At 28.6% G+C, this 19588-nt stretch overlaps 1 protein-coding gene across 5 annotated transcripts in view; it reads right to left on the bottom strand.

The window, feature by feature from the left end:
* Window positions 1-5402: 5402 nt before the first annotated feature.
* Window positions 5403-19588, bottom strand: part of ZnT49B (solute carrier family 30 member 9) — a 37303-nt gene continuing 23117 nt past the window's right edge. For all 5 annotated transcript variants that reach the window (XM_016065841.5, XM_016065840.5, XM_016065837.5 and 2 more), the window contains 5 exons: window positions 17042-17252; window positions 16904-16966; window positions 14342-14471; window positions 11338-11451; window positions 5403-6155 (listed from right to left, as the gene is read on the bottom strand). In XM_016065841.5, the coding sequence (XP_015921327.1) occupies window positions 6111-6155; window positions 11338-11451; window positions 14342-14471; window positions 16904-16966; window positions 17042-17252 (563 nt within the window). In that variant the 3' untranslated portion in view covers window positions 5403-6110. The remainder of the gene's footprint in view (window positions 6156-11337; window positions 11452-14341; window positions 14472-16903; window positions 16967-17041; window positions 17253-19588) is intronic.

A 19588-nucleotide genomic window follows, 5' to 3' on the forward strand; every position in this document is an offset into this window, starting at 1 on the left:
AAATCGCATGGAAATAAAGAACAAACAAATAATCCAGTTAAAGTTACAATCAACTAAAGATATTGTAAAGGTGAAATTATAAAAAAATTTTTAATGACTTGTTAATAGCACATGCAAAAAATAATGGACATTATATTGTTTACGAAATCGTCTGTCAAAAGTGGGCGTGGCATGGGTGTTTTCGGTTTGCTTACATTTTTTACATTAAGTTTAAGTGCACTTCTACGCGGATTTCAAACAAAAGCAATATATCGTTAGAAAGCTGATCCCCTTAAGAAAATGACATATCCAAAAACGTGTTTTAAGTAATTGAACGCAGATCAAAATTTTTTTTAATAAAACGGACAGCTGAAAAAGCGCGTTAAAAAACATGGAAATTGCTCAAAATGCTGTTGTTGTTAATTTACGTCGCACTAGAGCTGCACAATGGGCTATTGGCGACGGTCTGGGAACGTGCCGGAGGCACGATTATCCGAAGACATGCCATCACAATTTTGATCCTCTGCGGAGGGGATGGCACCCGACGACCTGCGCGCGAAGTCAAGCACTTTACGGTAGCACAGTTTAACGAGGACCAATACCGCACACCCTCGGACCCTACGCAGACTGATCCAAGTGGTCACCCACCCGCACACTGACCGTAGCTAGTGATGCTTGACTTCGATGATCTGCTGGGAACCGTGTCTTAAAGATCAGTCCACTGCGGGACAGCTCAAAATGCATATTTAGAAAAATGAACACAATGCGCCTTTTCAATATAAACCCAAATTGAACAAGGAATTCCTTACTTTTTTAAACACTGACCATAACATTTCGAAACTAATCCCTGAACATCGGGGTTCAGGTGGATGGGTATATTACAAATGTCACTTTTTAGACGATCTATTCGTATTCAGAACACTAAATGATAAAGTAGTTTTTAAAAAATCTAAAATTGTATACATTATCCACTAATACATTTTCTTAAATGGATAAAATCTTTTTCTGAAATACACATTTTGAGCATGTCCATTTTCTTAAAGAGGCATTTTGAGCTATACTATCTTTTGTCTTACTATATTTACTTTAGAGAATACATACCGCGGGAGAAAAAAAAAACTTCTTGGAAGCATTTACTTCATAAGTAATTTAAAATTTTAAGTGCAGAAAAAAAAATAGAGTTCAAATTAATTATGACAGAATTTGTTGTTGTTATGAATAGAGAAAGCAATAGCATCTTAATTTGTTGGCACACAATTTGATATTTTAAAATCAAAATTCAGCATATGAAACTTCATAGTTAACTCTTAGTTTATCTGAACTTCTTTTTTTTCTATTATTAAATTTCAAATAACAAATATAGTTAAAAGAGAATTTACAATAAATGGTTTTTCCCACTGTATAGCGTCCTTTTAAGTTTTTGGCAGTTTTGTTTTGTGTAAATAGCAAAACGTTAATTCTATGAAGCTAATATAAATCATATTATTAAATGAAATTGCTAAATAAATGAATATAGCCATAAAATTAAGAATTAACTTATTTACCGAAATTTAGAACACAGTCTTAAGTATATCGGTGTATTGTATATAATTAAGGTTTCGTCATTTTGTTTTGTTCAAATAGTGAAAGTCTGTAGACTAATCCGCAAACGTGGCAATGTGTTCGTTTTCAGACTAGTTAAGATCACTCACAACTTAACGACATCTGGGGGAAATAAAAATACGAATTTTTAATCGTTTTTTGACAACTGCTAGCAAATTCAATTGTCATTTTATTGCCAAATAGAATTTATCGTCAATCGAAATTTGATCACTTTCCAACTAGCCAGGCTTCAGAGTGATCATATCTGTGCCTGATAGCAATACAAGATTTTGAGAGCTTTCCAACATAATCTGAAAAAGTCACAACAACAAAAAATTAAATAAAAATGTAAAATATATATATATATAATAAAACTGCGTTTTTCGACATAATTAAATAGACGAAAATACTCCTACTTTGGTAACAGCTAAAATAAAGACGCAGACAAAAACCAGCATTTTTTATTTTATTTATTCATTGTGAATAAATGTCTATATGTAGTGTCAAAAAACATATAAAAAATTGAATAGTAGGAACATTTATTTGAAAGAAAAAAAAATTATGTCACTGTTAATAATTACCACACGCGCATTTTTTAAAAAGTGGCAGCTAAAAATTATTTATCGCGAAAATTATTTTCTCACGTTTATCTCAATAAATAAAAATTTCTGCGCTGCAAGTATTTTGATTTTCAAATGTTCTGCTTAATTACTATATCCTAAGGCATTTTTTCACATATACATGCGCACCCACACTGCAAAACTTTTAATTTTTTGAGATAGTTTCCATTCATGTCACTCTTTAGAATGAAACAAGTGACTGATTCTGAAATGCGATTTTTAGCAGTCAAAAGTAGGGTTATTTTTGTGAAAAATTCTTATACAAGAAGAGACAATGGATACTTAAAAGATTTATTAAAATTATCAGTAACACAGAACGTTTCGTTATTTAAGATAAATAGTCCTTATTCATGTCACTCTTTAAAAAAGGCACGTTGCACTTAGCTTCCGAAAAGTAAAATCTTTCTAAAAGAGAAATAAAATATTATAAGCCTGTTTGTTAGTGAAAAATTGTTCTAATATGCATTTTGGCATGTTAGACATTTAAAAATGTACTAAAATTACTTGCTTTATAGATCAGGTAGTTGTTTAAAATAAATAGTTTCTATTTGTGTCACTATTTAGCATGGCACTGTATACTTTATGTTTGAGGTGTAAAATTTTATGACAGTAGCAGACAAAACTAGGCCTTTCTTTTTTCAACATCATAAAAATTTCATTAAAAATACTTGCATCTCGGAGCTTTTAATTTTTTGAGGTTAATAGTTTGTCACTCTTAATTATATTACTATACAATTTGATTTTGAAAAGTAAATTTTTCTGAAACTAGGAGTAAAAATTAGCAGCCTGAAATTAGCAGTTTTTCTGAAAATTTTCCCACTATATAATAATGCAATAATTAGAAAATGAATTAAAGTATTTATACCACAGACCTTTTAATTTTTTGAGGAAAATAATCACTTTTTGTATCATTCTTAAAAATGGTACACGAAACTGTAATTCTAAAGAGCAATTTTTTTGACAGTAGCAACCAAAATTAAGCTTGTTTTCGTGAACATTCTTTTTACTTAAGAAGAAAAAATAGACACTTTAAAATATTTATGAAAGAGCAGTAAAATATAAGCCCGTTTGTTTGTGAAAAAGTGCCTGAAAAAAATTAATGCTTTGTTGAAAAGTTGAAACAAATACTTTCCATTTGTGTTAGCATTTACAATTTGCATCTGAAATGCAAATGTTTATGAGAGTAACAAACAAAATTGAGTCATTTTTTTGTTAAAAGTGTACTTGTTAAGTGATACAATGGACAAGTAAAAACTGTATTAAAAATAATTGCTTTGTGGAGTTGTAACTTTTTGAGATAAATAGCTTCTGTTCTTGTCATACTAAAAAAGGGTACAGTGTACAAAAAAATAAATAAGATATCACCTTGAATAACTTTCATTCTAATGATTGATTGACCTTAAATTTGCTAATTATTTAGTGCCGAACTATTAATTAAGTTACGAAATCAGACACAAAAACATACTTTCTCTGAATGAACTTATATATTTTTCTTACATATTTCGATTCTTAACTTTCAAAATATAGGAGTAGCCATAATCTGAGAAATATTCTTCCCATGGCTTGGCCAGGGGAGCGATCCAAAGTTTGCGTTTTTAGTCATATTTTTAAAACTAATTAAGCACTTAAAAAAATATATATATATATTGGGCCCACTCATAAAATCTATTTACCCAAAGATAATTTAATATTAAATATTATTTTTAAAAATTATTATTTTTAATTATTTTATTTAATTGTAAATGAAAAAATTTTGAATTATGAGGTATAGATTTTTTATACCATATTAATCTACGTATTTTCCTATCGAAAAATCTAAAGTTTCAACTGTTTTTATTAAGTAGAAACCGAAAAAATCTATAATTAATTATTTAAAAAAAATAATAATTTGACGATAATGAAGAAATAATGGGGTGATTAATATGGCAATCTGATTTTCATTTTATTTTTACGAATTTATAAAAAAAATCGAATTCTCTACAATGCAGTAAGTATATGCATGCAGGACTTTTTCAATACTTCAAGTCTTGAATTTTTGATTAACTACAAAAATTTATTTTTCTTATTTTAACGTAAAAATGAAATTTTTAACCCTGTAATCAATGCAAGAAAAGATTTATAAAAAATTCATACGCTACATTCTAGTGTACTCAAAATATATTGCTAAATGATTGAGCTATTTTCAGTTTTATAACAAATACAAATTTTCATCAACTAAACATAAATTTTTTTTTATGAAATAAGTTAAAAGAAAAAAATTTTTTTTACCTGAAAAAAAAAGGAAATCTATATGATTGGAGAAAAGATCATAAACTTAATAGAATTTAGTTTGAATAATCTTTATCTTCCTATGTCTTTAGGCAAATGTAATTTGTGCCTAATAAAATAGGCCTATTTTTTTAAAAAAAGGTTTGATCAAATTTAAAATTATTGCATAAACAAGCTTTTTATAATATATTTGATATATTTATAAGTCATGGTATTCAAAATCAATTGAAATGAAATTTATTAAATCAAGAATAACATAATAAAGCCAATATTTTTGTTAATACTAGGAAAATTCTTTACACAAAAAGTATGTAATTTGGTCACTATGCTTAGGAGATGGAATTCAGAATGTATTAGTTATTCTACGCTGGAAATTATACAAATCAAAAAGTTCAAAATACATTTTTCTTAATTCCAGAAAAGATTGAAAAAGAGGTGAAATATTAAATTATTATAATTCTGAAAATTTAACAATCGTAGAAGTTCATATGATTTATTTTTTTTAAAATTAATAATTAAAGGTCACATAAAATTTTATATATATTAACTGATCACCAAGTTTTCAAATCCTTTTTTCATTAAAAAAATGTTTTTTTTTTTTTTTTACTTTTGAAATGTTTTTTTAAGTCTTAATTATGAAGAAACACTCAAAATAATTAGTACATAGAATACATCATCATAATAATAAAACGAATTGTAACTGATTTGCCAAAAGTGTACAATGCCAGGCCACCCAACATAGTAGTATCTTGCATGAAATGAGATAAAATAAATAATTGGCACCTATAACAAATTTATTCTAAAGCTAAAACCTACATCTCGACATATTCTAAGAGCTGATGTGTTACCCTGTAATACCTTTTTTAATTACATTTCTACTAAGTTCAGTTTTTTTAAAAAACTTTTATGAAAGCGATATTAAAAAACATTACAATGTCATGAACTTGTTTTCAATTATGTAATTTATTATACATTAAAAATGTTATTCATATGAAATTCATTATGAACGCTATAATATCATTGATGTTAAAAGATAATACAGAAGATATGTTCATTGAGAAGAGTGAGGGGAACACAAGAAAGTAATAAAAATTAACTGTAGGGAGCTTCTTGAAGTATTACAGTACATAAAAAAAAACTGATTACCATTTGAGAAGGACTGACTTTCAATCCTCAGTGGCAGACTAAACATTTTTCAGTACAAAGGGTAAATTTTTTTTAAAAATTATACAGTAAATGCAATGGAATGGACGAAAGGTTGCGATAGAGCATAAATGAGATTCTAGCTATTTCAGCAAAATAATAATATTTTGAACAATTTCCAACAAAAAATTTTATAACTTTATGAAATTGAAACAGGTCAGAGTTACTCGACAAATATTTTAATAAAATTTTTGTAGGATAAACAAGACATTTGAAAATACATTTAGATCAAGACCTCTGTGAAATTTTTTGTATATAATATTTTATTACTAAAATAACACACAATTTACAATATAGAAATTATAAATTACAAACAAAGGTTACTAAACAAAGATGTGTTGTGCATTACTTTTTTTTTATTTACAATGCAGTAGCACCCAGTCACTTCTGTACAGGTTTATAATAAATATATTTAAATTATATACATTTCTACAAGCTTTTTTTCTTCTAAGTAGTAATTCATAAAACTTCTAAATCAACATGTCTTACTTCAGGGTGTTTTTTCTGCAAAATACAAAATTATTTCAATTGTTTAACATCTGATAGTTTGAAAAAATACAGATGTAGTAATCCTAGAAGTATCGTTAACTTTGAGTAATTCATAAACTAAAAATAAATATGGTCCCACAATTTTGATACTAGGCTTAATTTTTTTTCTTAACCCTTAAAAAGGTGCTCAATGTCTTTTTTTTTTTTTAGAAGTAACATGGAAAATCTTTCAATGACCTTATGAAGTTTAAAAGAACAGCATGTATTATTTCCAGTAGCATTTAAATCTGATAACAAAAATACTTTCATTATTTAAGTATAGATTACCTAAATATTATTTTCTAAAATGATTGCGAAAGTTTTGTAATCCACTGGTTCAATAGTTTAAGAAATTCTTAAAGTTTGAATTGTAAAACTTTTTTAAGATATATGATTTGAAATTGTGTCATTAAAATTATAATATTTCTCACTTCATGTATATCTACAATACTTTATGTTACTTTGCCCTTTGAAGGATGAGGCTTTCCACACATTTCTGTTTTTTTTACTTTGATCTTGTGTATGTATATAACTCTATCTTTAGAGGATTGCATCATATCAAACATTTTAAAAACTTAAAAGGTGGGTTACAAAACTTTATCATAATACAAGGTAACCATTTAAGTTCTTGCCATTTTTGCTTTCCCATTGAAAGAAGTGAGTATAGATCTGCAAATAAGTATATCGCATGGTTTAAAAACTTGTTGGTCTAGTGAAGGAATATCAGTCATTACAAAAGCAGGTCTGCCACATACTTTCATCAATCAAAACTCATACAGTAGCGAAGACAAATGGAAGTGTCCAAAAGGCTTGGTCGGTGTTGCTTAACTTATTTCAAAGTGGGCAACGAATAAGTGAAGTGTTTTAGAATAGTGAACAAACTGTAAGGCATTAGTTTCAAAAATCCAGGTTGGGAGATGTCTCTGTGGGACGAACCTTGCCTTGAATAATGAAGCCCTGTAGGCAGATTGAGAAGGACAGTAGTCTAACATGTGGTAAACTTCCAAGACAGTTTGAAGTCTGTTTGAAGACAGTTTGAACAGTTTCATCAGAAACATTAATCTACACAGCTTAGGTAATACATACGGGCTTAGCAAGTGGGTTCTGCACAGGTTTTAGAAAGTCTACAAAAAATAATGAGTGGCAAGCTGCATGCAACCAATTTTATTGCCACTATACCGTAACTATATTAAATCAAGTTCTAAGTTGTCAACTTGTAAAAAACAAATGTAGGAACACAAAGCACGATAAGCTTTTTGAATCAACACTACACATTGACAAGAAAATTCAACACATTGCATGAATACATTTATATGTATTATATATCACAACGTTTTTTCAACTATAGCCAAATAATTAATATATTCCTTTCAAAATTTCAGATATGCAATAAAAAAGGAGTAATACTTACTTTTACTCAGCTGATTAAAACTATAGTAAATAACAATAATGAATACTCAGGTATTAATTACTCAGGTTAATTTGGACAATACAGCGCAAGCGCAAAATAAAGGACCACCCTGAATAACTTTTGATCTAATAATCTGGTTTTCATCTTCTCGGACTCAATCTTAATGGTTTGAAGGGGTGACGTAAAATACGCTAATTAATTAGTGCAGGCATTGTTTGAAGTTACAAAATCAGATATCTTATCCTAAAATTTAAGAAGTATCTGCAATTTGGGAAATATGCTCCCCATAGTTTAGTGCCCTTAATGCTAATTTTATTTTTTGTGCATTTCACCATATCTTGTAAACTTTTTAAGATAATAAAAAATAACAATTTTTCAATTATTTATTTCATAATTGTCAAAAACATTTTGAATTGTAAGGTATACAATTTTTTACATTATTTTTTAAGAATATATTTTTACATGGCAAAATACAAAATTTGAGCGAAATCGGTTGAATAGTTCCTGAGAAAACAAATTTTGTTTTTTTTTAAAGAAGACTTTCTCGAAATTTGATTTCTCAAACTATTTAACTGATTTTGCACAAATTTTTTATTTTGCCATAAAAAACTATATTTCTTAAAACAATTTTAAAAATTTATACCTTACAATTCAAAATTTTTTATTAAATTAAACTATTATGAAAGCGATTAAATAATAATACTAGACTATAATAATACTAGACTATTATTAAATTAAATAATAAAAATTTACTAAAAGTTATTTTTTCGCATAGAATAGAATTCTTTAGATAAATAAATTATATAATTGTGCGCAAAATTTTTTCAATTAGTTTAAAAAGTGTCCGAGCAAAATAAACAAAAAATAAACTTAACATTAAGGGGAACAAACTTTGAACCACTGTCCTTACCAAACTATAGGGACCATAGTTCCCAGATTGCGCCTACCCCCTATATTTTGGGTGTCAGAAATCCGAATCCATTGAGAGAAAGTTTGTTTTTATGTCTGATTCCTTTATTAATTATCACAATTAGGTGATCTTTTTCTAACCATTAAGCGTGAGTCCTAAAACATGAAGATCGGATCATTCAGGGTGTTCCGTTCATTTTTTACACACTGTACTATATATAGCTGATTTAACCTTTTTTTAAAAATGTGTGGAAATAACAAGATCTCCAACTTTATTAGTGAAATCCTCTCATATTTAATTTTCCCAAACCAAGAAAGAAGTTGAAAGAAACTCAGTTGCAAGATGGATAGTAATTCGCTATCTCAAAATTCCCCGAATAATTTATCAATTTTCTTTGACTAAGACAGCAGAGCTTATTAAATATTATGTAAATATTACTCTTTCAAGCATTGGCAATAATCTAGTGGATGAAATCTTTTACAAATGAAGAAGAAATTTTATTAAAACACACACTTTTTTCCTGCTAAAATTTCAAGTACATTTTATTAAGCTACAATGACCCTTGAACTAAATATTAGAGGAGTGATTGTGGCTGCAAAAAAAAATACCTAAAATTTTAGCAGAAAAAATTTATGTTAAGGGTCGAGACATATCAATTTTTATGGTCAAGTTTCAAGTTTAGAAAATTATAATTAGTAAACATTGCTTTTTATAAGTAGGCTAGATACAAAACTAACCTTTTTTTGCTGTTTATCCATAAAATTAGCTATAGCAAACTCTTCAATATAAATCACGCAAATTCATATTGGGATGTTTCTTTTTTAAATCTCACGAATATTAATCGTGATATGTATTTTTTAAATCACGTAAATGTGAATCGCAATGTGAGATTTTTGAATTGCGGAACTATGAATAACAATGTTTGATATTATAATAGCAAGAATAACAATTGCAATATTGGATTTTTAAATTATTTGAACCACGATGTTCGGCTTTTAAATTAAGTGATCTTGAATGGTGGTGCATAATTTTAAATTGCATATCACGATGTGCAATTTTCAAATCACAGAAATATAATCGTGATTTTAGAATCATGTTTATATGGATCCCAATGTGTAATGTGATTGCGAATCAGAATTCCAGTCTTTTAAATTACATGAATATGAATCATGATAATAATTTTTAAAGCATGCAAATATAAATCGTGATGAACAATTTTAAATCGTGGGAACGAATCACAGTTTTATTTTTAAATCACATATATATATATTAATCATTATGTTAAATTTTTAAATTATGATCGAACTTTTAAATTATTGATACGAATTAAGATGTTTAATTTTTAAATTGTGTTAAGATAAATCATGATGGATAATTTTTGAATCACGTAAGTGCAAATCACAATGCATAACTCATAAATTGTGAAAATACGAATCGTGAAGTTTGATTTTAAAATAGTGAGAATAAGAGTAACGATATTGAATAAAAATCACGTGAATATGAATCACAGTATTGGATTTTAAATTGCTATGTACTTATTTAAATCATTCGAATCACGATGTTTGGTTTTTAAATCAAGTGATCTTGAATGGCGATCCATAGATAGGATGCGTAATAAATAAGAAAAATGGGCTTTAAAGGTGAATTTTAAATTTATCATAAATATGAAAGAAAAACCATTAGTGCAGAAATTAAAGGATTTACTGAATTTAAAAAGAAAACAATAATGCCCATGCGAGTAAATGATTGATAAAGCTGCTTTTTTTTTATTCCCGCATTAAGGTCAGTGGAGTGCAACAAACAACAGTTTCACAATCTGTGGGAAGGGAAGTGTAGGAATAAAGAAAGAACTGACGATGTGCTTTTCTAATTTTTCCTAGACTTTTCTCAATTTTCCATTGCTTGCCACCAGGGTAGTTTGCCCCAATAGAAGTAAAAAAAGTGCTAAAATACAACGAAATATAAAAATTTTTGACCTAAAATTAGACAAAATTATACTTTATATGTCTAGTTGTCTAGTCATCAAGTGGTTGTTATGAGCTGCTTTTCAGCAGGCTAAAAAGTCACTACCGGAACGTATGTAACAAGCATTGTAATAGAGAGACAGCACTGGTGAATGTCAAAGGTATTCTTTTCTAGCAGAATAATGTCTTAAGAGCCACATGCCCCATGGGTGGTCATGGATATCATACATCTACTTGGTTAGGAGACTGTGCCATCCTCCCAACTCACCCGACCTCTTGCCAGATATCCACTACTGCCCCTCTCTCGACAATCATCTTCATGGAAATTCCTTTACCAATAAAACAGACTTGAGCCAAGCACTCACAGATTTCTTTGCATCCAAAACTTAAGTTTTTTAATGCAAAAGAAATTACACAGCTGGAGACAGAAAGTGATGAATGCTGATGGAGATTACTTTGAGGATTAATGATAGGTTAAACTTTCTGTAAGAAAGTTTCTTTTTGGCCATTAAAAACAGCTAAAATTTTATTAGTTACCTTGTATTGCCTTTACTACTACGTTGGTTGTAAATTAGCCTTGTTCTTACAATACACCAAAATATTTTTACCCAACAAAGCCTTGGCTTTAATGCCCTGAGATTGATTAAGTTCATGCGCTTTAGAAATGCTTAAATGAACAATATGAACTTCTAAGTTATAAAAATTTCATTTGATTTTCATGGATATAATATTTTAGACATTTTTTACTTAAACAGAGAGTAAATTTACAGACCAAATAGAAAATTGAAATTCTATTTGTAAGGTCATATAACTATAACTTGATTTCGTAAAATGTGAAATCTACCTTTATATAAATAAGCAGAATGCACTTACTTTTAGAGCCATTTCAATCCGATCAATTTGCCCTCCTAATGTATCAACAATACTCTCACCATGCTTAAGCATGAACGCTTCGACCTCTTCAATAGATTTCAATTTCTGCATTTCCTGAAAAATTTTAAAAATATGTAAGAGTTAAGAAATAATGGAAGTTAAAATAAGGGAATATAATGTAATTCTGAAACCACAATAAATTCCGCAAATTTAAGATCATTTAACTTTGTCTATTGATTTAGATATGAAGAAAAGAGAAATTTGTTTTTACGAGCAAACATTACTATAAAGTATAGGTACAGCATGGGAAAAACAGTATGCCATTAAATATATATATAAAAAAATTATGTATTGCTGAAGGAAAAAACAAGAATGCTGAGCACTTAATTGGATTTTTGCTTTTACTTGAGGAAAGTGTTTCAGTAGTCCTACATAAAAGCCTTAATTGTATAAATTTTAAAATTCTGTTTCCTGTTTTAAAATTCTTTGTTTTGCCAATCAATGGATAAAATAATTATAAATGTAAATCATACTAGATAAATAACGAGGTAGAACACTTATATTTTAAATAGGGTCCCAGAAAGATGAAAGTCCTGTGTCCTAAGAGTCGGTAGTTTCCAATGTATAGTGGAATCACTGATATGTGTGCAAACCTGTTTTAAAAATATATAAATAAATATATTTAAGTTTGTTATTATAAAAAAAAATTACTTTGATAGGGATTCTACTTATGCACAGTTATTAGTTCAAATACACCAAAAGTCAAAGAGGGGACACAAAAAAAAGTTATGATTCCCGAGGAGGTGTAATTCTCCAATGCACAATGTAATTTTTTAATTCACTCCTTTTGTAGTTAATAGCTGAAAGAGAATATTAGAATAATTTTGAATATCAGATTACATAGTTGCTTTTCTTTGATGCAGGTGCTTGATTAGTCCCAATTAAAAGCAGTTTGTTCTCTCCATTAATAGTTAAAATATTATGAATGTAAATAACAATTGAAGGAAAAAGAGGTTGAGAAATCATATTTATAATAGGAACCTTCTTTTTGGTTAAAAGGGACCTAGAAATATGGAGATCCTGTGTCCTAAGGACCTGTAATTTAAAATGTTTGTTTATTCATCAAATGCCAGTCATTTGGTTCTAGGCTATTAGACCACAAGCTCTAAAGGTTTTGAAATTCAAGAAAGGTCAAGAAATTGGTCATATTCTAGCCAGTCATACAAAGACAACATGAAGGAGGGTCAACAAAGTTTAAACAAAAAGGATGGGCATGAAGACAATCATGCCCTGTCAGGAGTCTAAAAGTTGTAACTGCACAAGGTGAGTCAGGAATAAGCTATGGTTTAGAAAAGAGTACATTCTAAGGTTAACCACTCTAAAGATGCAAAGCTGTTTCATGGAGAAAGCACTTTCCATTTGAGAATTTCAATCAACTATATCTAGCAAATTTCAATTTAGCTGAACAGAATCCCAAGTTCCCAGTAGGTTTAAAAGGGAAACAAAGATTTCTTCTTCGCAAGGTAGTCAACTTTCTCATTTCTCCCAAACCAACAGTGAGAGGGAATCCATTGAAAAGACACTTTATGGAAATTAGAGTACTGCATTTCTGGACACCAAAATTCTTGGCCTCTTTATTTGAGGAAAGAGCTTGCACTGCAGAAATAGAGTCAGAAAAGAAAACTGCCTTTTTAGAAGAGGGGTCGAAGGTAAAATTGTTGATTGTTATAGGAATTAACTGTAACTCTCCATCAAAATGAGTTGTGACATTTTCAAGCGGAAGATGAAAACAAAACTGTTCACAAAAGATTACAATTGCTCAGTAAAAAGCCAAAAAGGGAGCCATCTGTATAGACATGTAACTAGGTAATTTCCAAAGTCAAGCAGAATCGATTTAATAATTTAACAATTTTTTACATTCCTGGAAAGTATTTATAATATTTTTACCATTTTTCCTAATTGGAAGTATTTAATATATGCTTTTAATCATATTTAACTACATACATTACTAAATAATTTGCAAAAATATTTTTCAAAAATATAAAGGAATAAACAAAAATCTCCACTAGCCTTAATAATAAAATAACCTGTGCTCATTATGTTAAAGACTGTGCTCATTTTTTGTATGAGTAAATATTTAGAATTTCATTTCGTCTTATAAATATCTATTACTAAGCATTACTAATAATACAAACAATTGATTATGCTTAAAAACTTATACTTTTGCACTTAATAAGACAGAAGAAGGGAGAGGTTTACTATTCTTTTAATCATATTTATTTATTTTTTCAAATAAGCTAATGATTACTATCAACTCAAAATTTTTTCTAAACATACAAAATAATCTTCACTCAATCAGAATGAAAAGTTTAGTGAGTAAGCTTTTTACCAACTAAGAAGTAATCTTTATGAGTTGAGAAGTTTACTCAAGAATTAATAAGCACATACTATAACTTAAATTGCAAAATCAAACACAAAACCTTGTTTTTTCTAAATTAACATATTCATTTTTTGATATACAGGATGATGGCAAAGATGCTATCTAGAACACATAGAGGCCACCCTAACTTCATGCAAATTGAGCATTTAGAATTTGCACGCTCATATAGGGCATGACAGTGTCCCAATAGTACGATTAAATAAATAAAAAGACCAACCAATAGGTAGGTTTTTCTATGTCGTTTTCACTTTCTGTTATTTTATCTGTTACTTAATATTGTTGTTCTTGTTGTAATCTTAGCTTTATAACCTAAATTATCATATCTAAACTGGGTTGTCTTACTGGTTTATCATTAAAATTGCATCTTAATGATTAAAAATCCAATCATGAGGTTCAAAGTTTTTCAGGTTAAAAAAAATTTTATTTTACCTATTGCACAGCTTCTCAAATAAAAACTGACATATATTAAACAACACTGTATTGCATATTTAATAAAATATTTTGAAATTATTTTTCTTTTTAATAACAGTTTCTTTAATATAAATTAGAATAAAATAAAGATACCTCAAGCAAAGCAGTCAAATCTTGAGAGTCCAAATATGAACGTGTCAGCTGTCTACCATCAAAATCAACTTCAGCTTTATATCTGACAAAATGATTACCCATATCTGTAGCCTTAACATCATGAATGGCTCTGAAAACATATGCTAAGACTAAGAAATGATTTTAAAAGCAACTTAACATACATAAATAAAAGCTGCACTCTTCGAAGATATAAGAATTTTGAAGTTAACTGTAATGATTTTGACAACTCTTTTGTCCTAAAAGTAGATATGAAGACAGTTAAATAATATTTTTCTTATTCAGGAGTTAAATTAAAATCAGAGAATAATGTACAGTATGACATATATTTTGAATGCTCAAATTTATACAAAATTGAAACCTTCACTTCATTAGAAATTACTAGTAAAATAACCATATCATACATTCATTACTAATAAAACTACATAGATAGTGAACATTTCTGTAACAAGTCAAGGATAAATATTAGGTTTCCAGAGTTGGCATTTTGCCTGGAAGAAAACTGTTTCTTACAGGACACTAAAAAATGGAACAAACTAAAAATGCTTATTACAGTTGTTCAGCAATAAATATAAGAATAATTGCTGAAATTTAAGCAAGGTAAATTTAATATAGTACCAGAAAGTTAAAAGTTTTTTTTCTTGCAATTAAAGCAGAAATAGTAATTTTTTTTTCAAATTTAGAAAAAGTATGTTCTGGTTTGAACAGATAAAAAAAAGTTTCAGGGCAAAAATGACTATCCACGTCCAGTTATGGGAATATCCGCTTCACGGAGAATGTACATAATGGCTTATTCATAGAAGATTCCCGGGCAATTAAAAATATGTCCATATTGAGAGACATCAGTTTTGCAGGAGCATCCATAACAGGGGGTTTAACTTTATAAATATATATATATATATATATATATATATATATAATGCTCTACAAACAGTTAAAATTAACAAACTTGTGTTAATAATCAATAAATGAAAATCACAGAAAATACTATAACTTGAGTTATCGCCCATTTTCTATTCAATTCCTTATTACTGCATTGGAATGTAACGAGTGGAATCCAGATTTTAATGATCTAAAAATAATCCCAAAAAATGATCATAAAAATGCCCTTAAAACCATAAAAAATGACCATAAAATAGATTAAAAAAAATTCCCTTCTAATTACACAAGAATTTCATCGAAATGTCATTTCTATCTAAAATGTCAAATTACATCTAATTGTAAAAACAAATTGGCATGTTATTTTCATTCAATTTTGAAATTAATGTTAAATTCAAAAGTAGCAAAAAGGAAAACAGAAAACTGCATGATACATGAACACAGTCATGTATGCATTAATATAATTCGAAACTTCAATTTTGTGAAATTACTCGTAGAATGGTAGAACTCGTAGAATGGAAACTTTTACTTATTCAGCATGGCAGTTATACTTATTCAGCATGGGGTTTTTACTTTTTGATGTACATGGCACTTTCACTGTGCTTATTATGTCTAAAATCATTTTATTGCTGTCATACTTGCAATTAATTTATTTATAATTAATCATTATGGTTTTGTAAAACTAATTATTATAATTATACCTGGTGGGAAGCAAACTTGACATACTTCCAAAATGTTAAGAGTTAAATGCTTTTTGATCTTTTCAGATATAAAAGAGCTTTTGTGTAAATTTTTAAACCTGAAGATGTTTAAGACATCTATAGATTTTATTCGTGTATATTTGAAGAAAATTTATTTTCTTACAGACAATTCTTTAACATCAAAAGTTGTTGCCTCTCCTGTAAAAATGAGAGATATCTTTCTTATCATCTAAAAGCCAAGGTTTTTTTCCAAGACCTTGCTTAACTTCTGACATTATTTTGCCCAATTTTACCTTTTATTTTTATCATTAAATAGTATGACTCTATTAAAATGTGTGCGACTCGAAAGAATAAACAAGAGAAAGACTTTTAAAATTTTTAAAAAAAGTACTAATATGAAAAAAAAATCCAACAAAATAAAATAAAAAATTCTTTAAAAGAGCAAAAAAATAAAAATTACAAAAATATATAAATGTCATCTAATTCCCAGCCTTAGTTACTAATTATGAGTACTAATTTAAAAAAAGTTTAATAATTTTAAAACTCTACTAAGTGATAGCAATTTATGGTTATTAAAGTTTCATGCCCAATGAAAGTAGAAGTGTTTCTCAATCTAAATCCATTAATTTCATCAATATACTCAAATACAAACGTAAAAATGTTCTTAATAGAATGGATTAGTTCCTAATGGAATGAATTAAATAAATTATGATGTAAGCATACTAAATATAATAAACAGAGAGGATGAAACATACACATTTAGTTAACTGAAATCTGAACAAAATTAAGAACACTGATAAAAAATAAAACTAATACAAAGTAAAATTACATTTCTAAGTCATTCTAAACTATATTGTTTGATATCTTAATATTCATTTCCAAATATTGTAAGGAAGAAATCAAAAATTATCAAAAAGTGTTAACATTATAGTAAATGGATAATCTTAAGAAATAAATAGCATACCTAATCATCACATCATTTTCCATTTCTTTATTAATTTCTTGCAATCTCTCCGCTTGAATAGATCTAAAAAAAGTTTGTTCCAAAAAATCACATAAAGAAGATACAGAATAAAAATGTTTATTTAGTTATGTACAATACCTTCCAACCAAAGCAGCAGTATTTGAATAGATAATGAACGAAGCAACAAGGCCTAGCACACCACCAACTGCCAAAGAACCAACTGCATCATATATAGGTAAACCAGTGTAAGATGTCAACCCCATACAGCCAGCTGCTATGAATATTCCAGCAACAGCAGCAATATCTTCCAAGAGTACCACATTCACACTTGGATCCTGTCCTCGTAAAACTATGAGAGCAGATAAGTATACATATCATATATAAATTTTTTTGTGTTGAAATTCCAAAACAAAAATCATTTTTAAAATCAATATTTCTTTTAATTTTTCAATTCTTCTTCATTTGGATCTGTAAACCTAGTATGTATTTTCATAAAGTTTAGACATTATATAAAAAGAAATGCCAAAAAAAAGTCTAGATTTTGCCGTATGTTTTTAATTCTAACTTGATAGTATTATCAATTATAACATGAAAATTATTGAGTATTTAATAATTAATAAGAAAATTCTAGCAATGTCTAAGTGTTTGAAATTTTCATAATATAGCTGCATACTTCATACTATAAATGCAAAAAATATCTATAAACTTTTAATAAACTCCTTGGTAGTTAATATTATATAGTTATTATTATATTAGATCGTTTTAGCCCTGTTACTGATTTTTCTGGTATCCATTTCCATACAGAGCTGTTGCACCCGGCCCATAAAAGTAAAGACAACCCAGAATTTATGAGACAAATGGCTCTTGAAACTATTAGCCAAATACCAACAGATGATTTACAACTATACACAGATGGCAGCAAGAGCGAAGAAGGTCATTCAGGTAGTGGGGTTTTTATTAAAACACCCATGTACACATTGAGTCTCAAAGTTAGAAATTCTGAATTTTGCTCGGTTTTCAGATCTGAGCTTATTGCGATTGAAAATGGCCTAAGACATGTTGAGAATATTGCTGAGCCTGACTTTAAGCATATATGGATACTGACGGATAGCAAATCTTCAATCCAACACCTTAGCAACTGGATGAATGTTGGAGACAGGGCTGCGGCTTCAATTTTGGGGATGCTCCTCAGGCTCTCAGCGGACTTTGGGGTACACTTACAATGGATTCCATCACACGTTGGAATCAAAGATAACGAGATGGCGGACTCACTGGCTAAAGATGCTTCTTTAGAACCTTTACAGCCAGATTTACCTTCCACTTTCAATGAGGTCTTTGCAGAGTGCAAAAAAATTTTTATGGACCTCTGGAGGGTTCCTCCTCCTCATAATTGGTATTTCAGAATACGACCTGGAAGTGCCTTGCTTTTTGGGGGACCTAGAAGCCAGCAGACTTGTTTATCTCGCTTTGCAAGTGGTCACTTGAGGTGTCTCTCGTATGTTCAGGGGCAAAAGACTTTTGGACTTTGCACTAAATGTAAGACTGCTCCGGCTTCGCCCGAGCATATTCCAAACTGCATCGATTTTAAGATCAACGAGGTTTTTTCAAAACCTCATCTGTTTTTAGACTTTCTGGACATTTTTGGACTTATGGAATTGGTCTAATTAGGATGGACCTCTTGGGGATTAGAAACAACAACAACATTATATTAGATAGTTATTAATTATATAGTAACTTATGCAGAGTGCAGACATATTTATATAATTTTTAGTGACCCTTGATTCCTATGAATAAGGAATATTTATGAAAAAAATCTTAGCGATAATAATTATAGTTATTTCCAGTTGATAGGCGCTGGCCTATCTGTATTTAAAATAAATAATATTAAGTTATGCAGTGTATGGAGGTGTGACCTATATGGTAGTTTCCTTTTCCCATAAACCTTACGAATTACTCCATGTTATCCCCAAAAATTATAATATTTTTTTTGTTTTTAACTATTATTTTTTTCATTAAAATGTGGAGAGGTAAGTTTTCAATTGATGATGGACTATGTGACATCATCTTTGAATGTGATAACAAAATCCGCGTAAATTACGAATAATTATAATAGAGTGGTATAAATGTTTTCAACAACTATCCATACCTGCCAACCTCCAGGAAAAAAAATCCAGAAGATTTTTCTAAAAATCTAGAAGATTTTATACAGTATAAATTTGAACGCAAAATTTGAGAATTGATAATCAAAAATCTCCTTTTTTAATCTGAGAGTGAGAATATCTAATTTACAATACTAAAATCAGTTTTGTATTGTAAACATTATAAAGAATTGTACCACGGCATAAGTGTATATTAATCTATGAAGTGAATGATAGAGCTAGCAAGAATTTATATTTATTATACATCCTTAAAAACTGCTTCACACAATATATACATACTTCCAATAACTACTTCTTGGTGCAATAATTAATTTTCATTTTGTTATACATATATCATATGGAGAACACAATAAAATAATCAATAAAATAGAATATGTTTATAAAGAAATGATTAAGTTAATATAGTTATTTTCAGAAATTACCATAATGGAAAAAATATGTAATCCATAAAAGAAAAATGATTTATAAATAATAGGTTAACACACTCCAACCATATTTTTAAAATTAAGGAAAAAATCCACACTTC

The sequence above is a fragment of the Parasteatoda tepidariorum genome, chromosome 11 (genome assembly GCF_982258835.1).
Source record: "Parasteatoda tepidariorum strain Cologne lab strain chromosome 11, Ptep-v5.0, whole genome shotgun sequence".
Taxonomy (NCBI): Eukaryota; Metazoa; Arthropoda; class Arachnida; order Araneae; family Theridiidae; genus Parasteatoda; species Parasteatoda tepidariorum.